The 12,321-nt window shown below is 37.5% G+C and overlaps 1 protein-coding gene across 1 annotated transcript; it reads right to left on the bottom strand.

The window, feature by feature from the left end:
• LOC18772588 (putative phosphatidylglycerol/phosphatidylinositol transfer protein DDB_G0282179) lies at positions 4,905–10,355 on the bottom strand. The gene is made up of 4 exons (XM_020567081.1): positions 10,091–10,355; positions 9,605–9,706; positions 7,131–7,291; positions 4,905–5,212 (listed from the first exon to the last, which is right to left on the bottom strand). The coding sequence occupies exons 1-4, from the start codon at positions 10,191–10,193 to the stop codon at positions 5,105–5,107; spliced, it is 474 nt and encodes a 157-aa protein (XP_020422670.1). The 5' UTR covers positions 10,194–10,355; the 3' UTR covers positions 4,905–5,104.

Below are 12,321 nucleotides of genomic sequence, written 5' to 3'. Positions count from 1 at the left end.
ATACTGTATGTACCATCGTGTCATCAATCATCCAGTGGAAAAGTGCTTCGTGTTGAAAGATCTCATCATGAAGTTGGCACAACAAGGAAGAATCGAAATGGATCTTGACAAGGTGGTAGAGTCTAACCATGCTACGATCTCATTTGTCTTATCTGGTTTGGCACATTCGCCCTCACTTCAATCACTGGGGGCATTCAATGAAACCCATCAACTCAATCCGTATGAGTGTGTTGGGGTGAAAAGTCAAAGTAGTGTCGATTCATTCGATGACAATAATGAAGGATGGGCATTGGCTACTCGGAAGCAGTTACATAAGAGTGCACCTTTGCCAAGAACTCCTCGATCAAAAAGGTTTGTAAGCAAAAGAAGTTCTCCTCAATCACATAAAAGGCATAGAGGAAATGAATTATCAAATATGAACAAAATGGTTCCAAAAGATGAACTCTTGAAACAAAGGTCGCCTAGCCTCATCATGCTACATGACTTCTTCCCCAAGGGATTCTTCAAGAATAATGCGTCAAGCACCTCCCGAGGTGAAAAACATAAGGAGGATACTTCTCACTTCGCTTAACATAAATTCGACCAAACGCTCCTTCGCCAGCACGAGCCAAAACTGCATAAGGTACCAAACGCTCCTTTGCCTGCACGAGCCAAAACTGCACAAGGCACCAAAAGCTCCTTTGCCTGCACGAGCCAAAACTGCACAAGGCACCAAACGCTCCTTCGCCTGCACGAGCCAAAACTGCACAAGGCACCAAACGCTCCTTCGCCAGCACGAGCCAAAATTGCATAAGGCACCAAACGCTCCTTTGCCTGCACGAGCCAAAACTGCACAAGGCACCAAACGCTCCTTCGCATGCACGAGTCAAAACTGCACAAGGCACCAAATGCTCATTCGCCTGCATGAGCCAAAACTGCATAAGGCACCAAAATGCTCCTTTGCCTGCAAGAGCCTAAACTGCACAAGGCACTAATTGCTCATTTGCCTGCATGAGTCAAAAATGCACAAGGCACCAAACGCTCCTTCGCCTGCACGAGCCTAAACTGCACAAAGCACCAATTGCTCCTTCGTTCGCCTGCACGAGCCTAAACTGCACAAAGCACCAAATGCTCCTTCGTTCGCCTGCACGAGCCTAAACTGCACAAGGCACCAAATGCTCATTTGCCTGCACGAGCTGAAACTGCACGATGCACCAAGTGTTCATTCGCCTGCAAGAGCCAAAAATGCACAAGGCACCAAATGCTCACTCGCTTGCATGAGCCAAAACTGCAAACTAAAAAAAAAAAAAAAAAAAAAAAAGGTCTCTTTGGGAAAGTATCTGTGCTCGATCAAGTTGGGCGTCCTCCAATACGTAAAGCCTAAGCGCTTGAGCGGGTTATCACCAAGTCAGAGAGATGGATCAAACCCAAGCGGTATAGGACGTCTACGTTCTTTACTCGTCCTCCATTTACGTAAAGCCTAAGCGCTTGAGCGGGTTATCACCAAGTCGGAGAGATGGATCAAACCCAAGCGATATAGGACGTCTACGTTCTTCACTCGTCCTCCACTTACGTAAAGCCTAAGCGCTTGAACGGGTTATCACCAAGTCGGAGAGATGGATCAAACCCAAGCGGTATAGGACGTCTACGTTCTTCACTCGTCCTCCATTTACGTAAAGCCTAAGCGCTTGAGCGGGTTATCACCAAGTAGGAGAGATGGATCAAACCCAAGCGGTATAGGACGTCTACGTTCTTCACTCGTCCTCCACTTACGTAAAGCCTAAGCGCTTGAACGGGTTATCACCAAGTCGGAGAGATGGATCAAACCCAAGCGGTATAGGACGTCTACGTTCTTCACTCATCCTCCACTTACGTAAAGCCTAAGCGCTTGAGCGGGTTATCACCAAGTCGGAGAGATGGATCAAACCCAAGCGGTATAGGACGTCTACGTTCTTCACTCGTCCTCCACTTACGTAAAGCCTAAGCGCTTGAATGAGTTATCACCAAGTCGGAGAGATGGATCAAACCCAAGCGGTATAGGACGTCTACGTTCTTCACTCATCCTCCACTTACGTAAAGCCTACGCGCTTGAGCGGGTTATCACCAAGTCGGAGAGATGGATCAAACCCAAGCGGTATAGGACGTCTACGTTCTTCACTTTCTTTTGAAGCACCTAAAAAAAAAAAAGAGGACGATGCAAGCACAGCAATAGTATGCCAATATTGAGTTTGATGTTGCATGGTGGGAGTGCACCCAAAATAGAAGATAAAAAAAGAAAAAAAAAAGAAAAAAAAAATAGATGAAGAAGGAGAAGAAGACGCCGGCACAAAGAAAGAATAACATGCCAAGGGTAGGTTCTTGTGGCTAGAAGAAAGAAGAAAAATAATAAATTGACAAGAACATGATGAAACAAAGAATGGGTTCAAGCCTACCAACAAGCAACTCTCACCACTTTGGTTGTTGAGAATTCGGATGATGCAAACTTCAAAGTCGTAGACCTTCTTGCCAACAAGAGGAGTTTTTCTGCTGTTCTATTTGGTTGATCTCAATATTCATGAACATAGTGCAATTTAAAGAAACCAAAGACCATCAAAGCTCCTAGTAGGGTTTCTCATTCCTAGTTTAGGAAAGTATGGGATTTTGTATCTTGCTTCCCAAGATCTTACCAATATTGGATATTATTAAGCTTAATAATATCACCAAAAAAAAAAAAAAAAGGGGAAACCAACGTTGGAAATAGGTTAGATATTCTCAATGATATCTACCAAAAAAATAAAAAAAAAAAAAAGGAAACCAACGTTGGAAATAGGTTAGATATTCTCAATGATATCTACCCAAAAAAAAAAAAAAAAAGGAACACTTCAAGCTGCACCTCCTACATGTGAAAAGGCACATGTCTACAATGCATCATGAAGTGGGGGCAATTTGTAGACAAAGAAATTTTGGTGCAATAAATTCCATTGACAAGAAAATAATTAGGGTTCGGTGGATTAAATCGTGGGCCCCGTAATTCGCCCATGTGGCATGTGACTCATCAAAATCGGATTAGTTGTCAAAAATGACACATGGCAACATCCGACGGAGTGCATCGAACGGTTCAAGATGAAGACAAAATTAAAGGAAAGAATCTTCTGTGATTGACTTTGATTTAAATCAAATATTAATCAGGTCAATCAATTGAAGATAATCTGAATCGCCAGATTATGGGAATTGATTTAAATCAAATCAGAATCCCACAAATCAAGGTTTTAAATAGGGAAAGTTATTTAGGTCAAGCATCCGACAAAAGCCTATAAATAGGAGGCTTCAAGACGAAAGAAAGGGGAGAAAAACCTAGCACTCAGAAGAAACAGAAAACTCTCTGCATTCTTCGCCCTACTTTGGAAGAGCCACCAAGCACAACAAATACGTGCCGGTTCCTTCACCATAGAAAAATCCCAAACACCAAACAAGCTTCGTGCTACCCGTTTGATCAAGATCAAGTCTCTACGACCCTTGTATCAAACACAAATTTTCTTTAAACACTTTGGAGATCGAATCAGAGGATTCAATACAGAGATTGTAACCCTAAATTTCATTAATACAAAATTATTTTGTACACGTGTTCTTGTCTCGTTTGTCGCAGGAAATTCGTGTTTACACTGGGATTCACAATTTAGTTCTAAATTCAAATTGTAATGAGCAGTTTGGTTCAATTTTGAATATATAAAAGTCCAAAAAACAAAACCGACTCATACTAAAAATTCTCATTTTTTTGAGATTCAGAAACGACACTTATTTAGATAAAATTTGAAGTTCGAATTTGTGGCCACAAAACTCCCCTTTTTTTTTTTTTCTTTTTCTTTTTTTTGTAGATAGAATTTTTAAATGCCTAAGGTAATAAGTCCTGAATAAGAGAATATTTCAAGTTATTTTTCTATCCATGCATAAATGGTTTGGTTTGGTTTAGTTTTACATTTAAGAGGTGTAATTGTGGATCAAGCAGAATCATACTACAATTTAGGATTCGATTGTCGGTTTGGCCCCTTTGGAAACTGCTAAATCGAACCAACCCGTCCACAATAGTTTTATTTATTTATTTGACACCTTATATATTCTGATTAGTGTAATTTGTAGTATAAGTTGTTTTTTCTTTTATAAGTTCAGGCCGTTACATGTTAGCGAATATTTGCTTACTTGTTATTAAGGGAACCAACCCAACCAAATTGAACTCAATTGATCACCAAATGGATTGATTTAATTCCGTTATGCTACTAGTATGAGATTTAAACCAAATCAATCCAGATTTTGGTGTTTACTGGTTCGGTGTGCAGAGGCCTCAAATGATTTTTCCTTTTCACACCGAAGCGCCTTTAAATTCCTCTAAAATCTGCAACGTTTTCAAGGCTCATGACATGTTTCCCCCACTATTTTCTTATCTTCTTTTGCCCTAAACTTGATCTCTCCCAGGTTTAATAAATTGAAGCTTGCAATTGGCACCCGCGACTCTCCTTCTCTTAACACTTAAATTAAGTGACATTCAGACTTTTAAGTTAGAGAAAGTAACACCTTCTGAGTTGAGAAGCTCTGCAGCTTCAAACCCATGCAAGTAATCGGATTTCGCCTTCGTCAGTCAAGCCAAAATGTAGAGAAAGCATAGTAAGTAACAACTTACAGCGTTTTGCACATGTAGCATACACGGATCACATGTACTACCTGAAGGAGTTTGTTATGTTCTGCACACAATCTATGGAGTTGAAGCCGTAGCGCCAAAGCATCAAAGATGCGTGCGGTAAATGGTACAATGGCTTTGTAGGTGAGTCCAACAATGACTCATTACTCTCAGTTTTCATTACTAATGTTCCAAGGTTGCTCTGCCATATACCAACTAGCTCAAAACCTTACCGGTGATGGGGGACTGCTATCATTTGCAAGCAGGATGGATGCCTAGGCAACACAATCTATTCATTTCATTCTCTGGGACCAAATAGCTATCCATCCACTACCTTCTTATGAACAAGTGCTGCATTTTTATTATATACATACATTCATTTACGGTTTTGTCTAACAAAAGAGCATTCCAATCCTTACACACAAGGCACTTGAAATAGACATTTGATTGTTATATGACTAAGATACCAGATGCTCAACTAGCAGAGACCAAAGATCCAAAGACAATTTTAAAATTGAAACTGATGCAAGACAACTTCTGGTTGTGATCATCCTTGATTGTCATCTTGAGATTGTAAGAGCCCTGTAAATACGAAACAATGTTATCCATGCGAAACATCCGAATAAAACTCATCACCAAAGAATAGGTTTAAAAGTGCAACTGTTGAGCAGAAATGCTAATAAGAAAAAGAATTTAAATATTGCATCTTGTTATTCACATAAGAATGTAAGAGAATGATATTCTTCTCTCTCATGCCTCTTGAGCCTTAACCATCTAATTACTGCCACATTGAGAACTCCTGAATGAAAATAGTAAAAACATTTTCAACATAGGAAGCTGCTGTTTCTCAGGTTCTTTTGGGTTTTTTTTTTCTCTGGATTTTTTTGTGCTTGTTTGTTATTTTTTCATTTCGTTTTTTTTTTTTTCCTTGTCTTGTTTTGCTTCAGTGTTTTCTAGGTGGAGTTCTGGTTCCCTGCATTTGTCTTGTTTTCACATGTGCTTTATAAAATTGTTCTTTATCCCTGTTTATTTTAAGAAAAAACATGTGACTAGATGATCAAAAGTAAAAGTATTAAAGGAAAATTCAAGACTAAAAGTCAAATTATGATATGAATAATGGTAAGACCAAAACTCTAGGAAATGTTATGCCCTCAATATACATACAACAAACACACACACCACACGAAAGTCATGCGTTTCCAATTAAAAAAAATAAAACAAAAGGTGGCAATGAGCACTGGAATCTATTAGAAAAGTATTATAGGTAATAATTCGCCAAAAGAAACCAATGATGAGCAATCTGAGGTAAACAACTATCTTCAATCAGGAAAAACAAGCCATTGGAAAATTAAATCCAGTGAGGATGTCGCAAAATAAAACAAAGTATCAGAGAATAAAATAACAGAGGAATCCATAAACATAATGAATCTCTCAAGTCAAGAATTGACATAAATGTGATAAGCCAATAAAAATATATATAACATAAGCAATACATAATAGCTCTATGAACACAAAAAGCTATAAATTATTAGTAACAGGCGCAAACGAATTATCTGAAGTCTTGCTACTTTAAAATGGTTTTGAAGAAGTAAGAACAACAAAACATGTAAAGTAGAAAACAGATAAGAATGTATTGAGTTCAAAAATTTTTAATTTAAAACATAAAGGTTTCAGTTCTGTATGAGTTATACATTTAACCAAGAAATATCAACGCCGAGATACTAGAGACAATTGTAAAAGGTTCATAGTTATCAAATGGTGGGCATGAGGAAATGACCAAAAAAATTATTGTGATAGTCCGAATGTGATACGGAGCCTAAATAGAAAAACTTATCATATACTGCAACACTAAACATAGGGAGAACTCAAAAGTGGATAAAAAAAATCATGGCACAAGATTTTGATAGGGAAAAATAAATTAGGTGGTATCGGAATATAAATTTATAGAAAATAAAAAAACTACATGATATGTCCAAATAGTTTTCTGCCCAACCAGGGAAAGCACGACAAAATCTATATTAAAAATAAAGAAGCTAAAAATGTAGTTAAGAAGGTGAGAAGTTATATTCCTGAAGTTTATTGAGGCTTAAGAAAGTTAAGTTGCCAATATAAGTTATGTCCCGTTTGTGAACCAAATGGTATAAATCCATCTGGTACACTCCTCCATTTTCACTTTTTCAGGAACCATTGGCAAGTGTCTAAACTTTAATAATTCAGTAAAGAGCGCAGGGAAAAATTACAAATAATAAGGCAAAGACAAAAAAAAAAGTAGTTGATAGGTAGATGGTACATGATATTATATAAACATTCTCAAACTGTTGGTATCAATATAATCAATCATGCAATAATACAACCACACATAAGCTCACACGTGCCCACTAGTATTTGAGAGATTGATTATAAACTGAAGTCAGCAAGTGTGCCTCGAAAGTGAGGTAAGAATCTTAGAATGGTAAAGGTATGGAAGATGGCAAGTATAATCTTAATAAGTGAAACTTACAGGGGGAGTGATCCCAGGTAAAGTTTGGGTGTGAGAGAGCACAAAGTTTCCTGCTGAAACCGGGCAGGAAAGCTTTTCACAAAGATCATGAGTTTCTGTATGTACGCGCACCCCAAAATAGTAAACCTCAATCACCACTTTCCCACTGGAGATGGCTTGACCTGTATGAAGCACAACAGGCATAATTGTCCATATAAAGCCGAAGGATATGACTGATGGATGCATGCATAAAAGGAAACTCTTAAATACATGATTAATATGCGTATTATTAGAAGAACAAATATTGATAAAGAGGTGGCCAACAACATTTGTCAATTAGAAATATATTTTGGAAGTACCCAAATTACAAGTCAAACAAACAATACATATTTTGAAGTCATCTTTGCAAAATGTTGCTCAAGACTTGACAAATATTCTTTTATGGCCATCATATAAATGAAAGCCAAGACAGATGGCTGCAGGAGAGGAAATTCATGAACCTAGGTCAAAATCAGCTGCCAGTTGGAAACCTATTCTCCATCAGAGACGCATCAATGAGCACTGCAGTTGTCATTTGGAGAAACAGTAGGTTTGTATTTTGCAAGTCTGGCGGGATGGTTATGGTTGTTATACCTATAATCTCTTTAGACAGCAATCCCATCCTCACGAAGAATGAAGAATGGTCTATTATAGGCTCTGATGGGAAGCCCTAATCCACCTCTAATGAATGCCCCTCCAAGAGCTCCCTCAATCAAAAAGACAGCCCCTTAGTTAACTTGAAACCAAACTAATGGGCCTGTAATCACCAAGCTTCAAAGAGTCCAGTTTCTGTGGAATTAGGAATATGAATGCTGAATTGGTGATGCAGGACGTGTAGGACCTAAATTTATTAGTTTCCCAATGTATTTGTTAGTTTCCTAGATTCTCTAGTTTTCCAAATTCTAGCAGGATTTCTACTTTTCCAGATTTCCAGATTTCTAGTTTTAAGTTTCCTATTGTATTGGGGTTAGAATTTCTGTTTAAGCAAGGGTTTTTTCTCCTGTTATGTCTAGGTTTTAGTTTGCTATAAATACCCCCATGTAGTTCTTTAAAATAGATTTTTGAATGTTGAGTAAACCATTTCCGAGAACTCTCTGATTTCGTCCCTTCTATCTCTATTTCTTCTCCTCGGTCTCTGATATTCTTCTTTGTTCTACTGTTTCTGTCCTTTATCTCGTCTTTTCGATCTCTATTTCTTCTCCTCGGTCTCTTATATTCTTCTCTGTTTTATTGTTTAAGTGCTTAATCTTAACACCTACGGGCTGTACTACATCAATTGGTTATCACGTTGACCACTCTGTAAAACTTCTCAAACGCCTTATCAAATCCTCCAAAATGTCCAAGCAATTCATCCATAGAAAAACAATCAAGCCTTGGTGATTTATATCCTCAAGGCACTCAAAAATAGCCTTTCTGTTATCCTCCCCCTCAAAGGGTCTCTCTGACCAATTTGCCTAATTACTGTAAGTATTCTGTATATAAGGTGCTTTCTGATGGTGTGGCAAACGAGAATTGTGCTCATTAGGAAAGAGCAGGTGCTTATTGCTAAGATTCTCTATGTGGTCAGAGCCTGGAAGAGTACCAAGATGTATTTCCCAGTGATCAGCCAGACAGGTTACTAGCTATGAGGGACATGTGGTACCAAATTGATCTGTTTCTGGGGTATATCTTACCTAATAGACCTCATTACTGCATGAGTCCCAAGGGGCATAAGTAACTGTGTTGACATGATGGGAATTGTTGGCCAAGGACTTCTTTAGAGAACGAGTATTAGTCCACAAGCCCTACTCCCAAAAGGAAGTATTCACTGAGGATGTGAGTTGATAATATGGTGGTCGACAAGAATTTTTATGTTTGCTGGATGATTTGTTAGATCACTTACATGGGATAAAAGAAAATTTTAAAGAAAGGAAGAGTGAAAGTCTGTGTATTGCATCTCAATGGGGTACCGAACAATACAGTGGTTAACATAATCGAGTACCAGTACATTATGTTCACTCAAATCTGTCCTAGTACGTATATTTTTCCTCAAACCTGTCCTAATGTTCTGCACTAAATTGAAGTTAATTTGTGTTACAAACAATCATTAGCAGCCTACACTCACGACAACATAGAAAGGTCATCTTTAATAAACTAGATTAAACATCGGATACTGCAAAAACAAATCTGGATTGGAAAAAAGTCAAGGAAGGCTTCAAAATGGAAAACCGGATTTCAATGTTTGTCCTTGATTGTTAACAAGAGTAATCTATTTTGATGAGACAAAAGCTGGCTGTTAATGTACTTGGTTCTATACATAAGCATGGTCCCTACTAAATGGTATATATAAAACCAAAAGCAAGCTGAGAAAATAAAGTAGGTCATGGGTATTCGTTATCCAGCCAACAATGAGCAGATTCATCAAACAAGGTCTAAGAAGATAAGACATGCGAACACTGAAAGCTGAAAAGTTATACCTGTTGAGGCCGAGATGTTAAAGGTAGCTGGCTTGCCTCTCACCACTGGGTCAGGCAATATCTCGACTCCCTGGACCTTCACAGCATATTCATCTGTCTGACCTGAAATTTGACAAATACAAATTAAAGTTGAAAAATAAAATACACCCACCCCAAAAAAACAAAAAAACAAAACAAAACAAAACCTTCCTGTGAATGAATTATAATCGTAATTGATCAAAATGATATAGACAAATAGCTTCCTCAAGGATTCGTACATTAAAGATCGAAATTATGAGAAACTTTTATGGTTGATCATATTTCAGGAGCTTAAACCAAATTAAACAACTGGGATCCAGTAGTCTAGTATCTTCCCATTTACCCACAATTTTTAAGCAACCAATCACAGTCAAATTGGGTTGTTCTCAGATATGTAAAAGAAGAAAAAGGAAAGAGAACAAATACAAAACACATTTAGGAGGCCATTAAAGTTAAACGGAAACTGACTACAATATTTGACATCCGTAGACTGAGTGAATGGTAGAAGCAGGAACAAGGTGGAGAAGCAAAGCACAATGAAGTTGAGCTTCAAGTGAACAATCATGGTCATGATTCGCCTCCTCTTGGGTTTATCCCTTTGCTTTCGTTTTTTTATTTCAGAGAAAAGAAAATGCAAGTAGGAGCAGCAAACAAAAATATTTCGTGGAAACGAAAGAGAGAGTCTGGATTAGGTGTCGAACAGAATAAGAAGAGGAAGAAACGTGGTTAAGTGGAGTTTATGTGAGCCAGTGACTTTATTTGGAATAGACAAAGCATGGAATAAATTAGACCCACATGTGTCAAGGTCCACTTGTTCTTTACCCATTTTGAAGGCATGCACAGTTGAAACCTGGAATAGTGAGATTAAAATCCAACAACATCTATAAGTGGTTAAGAATATTTACTCACCTTCTGAAGTCTTTGGTTTGATTTCTCTATTCTCTAAGGCCTTTTCTAATTCATTTAGGGCTACACTCAAATCCTCCCCCTCCAAAAAGTAATTATTTAGGTTTTGCCTGGAATCAAGTTGTTTTTTCTCCTAACTCTTTGGACTCATATTTTAATTTAGCGATTTTAATAAATTGTTTAAGAATGGTTTAAGTCTTTTTTATTATTATTTATTTATGGATAACTTTTCTTCATTTAATCTTTTTAAATAACTTCATAATTGAATTTTTTGAACAATTTGACCTAAAAAATTAAAATTCCACAAAAATTATTTTATTCTAAAAGAAAACACATAACATAAAAGAAACACGCAGCATAATTCCAAAAGAAAAACGCCATACTTCAAATTCACCGTACATGAAACCCAATAGGAATAAACTAATAACCACTATCATGGGGGCTTGGATAATAGTCCCCTGAGTTGCCTTCATGATTAATGACAAACTGTTGACCCTGTGCATATTCTTGCATAATTTTATCTTGTTTATCCCCCCAATACTTATGCTTTCTTAGAGTAAATATGGATACATCCATGGACATTTTTTTTTGCTTCCTTATCTTGTTGCTTCTGATAGGCATAAGCATCAGCATCAGCTTGATCTTGGACAAACTTGTCCAATATGTTGAGCCTCTATCTCCTATCCTAATCGAAAGTAATGTCTTGCTCAACCAATGATTTCAAGTACTTATCCCTCATTTGTTGAGAAGGGTTAGCCATCTTCCCATTTTTTTGGTAGCCCTTTGTTTATATTGCCCCTCAGGCCTTGGACTAGGCAAGAATGGTCGTGGATTAGACAGGGCGATATCGTTTGTGTCATTATCCAAATTCACCATACTTGCACTAGCTCCAAACGAACGTTGTGTGGGAGGCTCATTTATATCATTCCACTTGGGTAATCTTTTAAGATTTTCCAAGTATGGTACAACTTGAGATGTAACAACCCGGTACTAAATTATTAGTTGAATATTAAATTATTCAAGAAAAAGACAATTTTACCCTTGGAATATTTAAATGATTTAAGAGTTGAGTTTTGGTCAAGGAAGATTTTGGCGAAACTGTAACATCCCGGCCTGAAAGAAAAATAAAATAATTAAAATAAGAGGAAATAAATTTAAATGAGAAACTAAATTGAAATAAACAATAAAATAAAATGATTTGAATTAATTAAGGTTTTTGAAGATTAAAATATTATTTAATATAAAAGGGGCAAAAAGGTTATTTTAAGTTTAGGAAGGAATTTGGACATTTTAATTAGACCGTTGCGTAGAGCACATCGAGATGAGTCCTCAGACACGTAGAAGGCTCAAATCGAAGTTGTAACGAAGAAGTTATAATCTACGGAAGCTCAGTAGCATAACCGTAATTATTTCGAAGTTCAGTTTTTTAAAAACCCATATTTTCTTCCCTTGGAGGACACGACCAACCAACTTCAGACCTTGATTTCTACGAACTCTGGCAACCGTTTCAAGCAAGACCAGTCCCAAACAAACTACCTCACTTCCCTCTTCCAGTTCCAGCCCATCCCAGCCTTGGTACGCAGTCATGGTCGCTGGAAACCACCACGAAACAGGGCGGTTTGGATAGTTTTTTATGGAATTTCACGGAGCTCGTTCGGACACCTCCAGCCACCATTTTCTTCGAATTTGGTATGCTTTTCTATCCTTTAAATGTGTTCTAGCTGATAGTTGTGGTATTTAGGAGAAATATCTGAGTTTTTGTGGGTAATTAAGCGATAGAAGTTTTGGCCGGT

The sequence above is a fragment of the Prunus persica genome, chromosome G6 (assembly GCF_000346465.2).
Source record: "Prunus persica cultivar Lovell chromosome G6, Prunus_persica_NCBIv2, whole genome shotgun sequence".
Lineage (NCBI taxonomy): Eukaryota > Viridiplantae > Streptophyta > Magnoliopsida > Rosales > Rosaceae > Prunus > Prunus persica.
This window is presented reverse-complemented; position numbering and strand designations above follow the sequence as displayed.

Bases quoted from the DNA above. Each gene is read 5' to 3' on its own strand.
- LOC18772588 (XM_020567081.1), bottom strand. From the start codon at position 10,193: ATGACCATGATTGTTCACTTGAAGCTCAACTTCATTGTGCTTTGCTTC. The intron at 7,292-9,604 runs GTATAACTTTTC...TGCTTCATACAG, and splicing joins TAACATCTCGGCCTCAACAG to GTCAAGCCATCTCCAGTGGG. The intron at 5,213-7,130 runs GTAAGTTTCACT...TCGTATTTACAG, and splicing joins TACCTGGGATCACTCCCCCT to GGCTCTTACAATCTCAAGAT.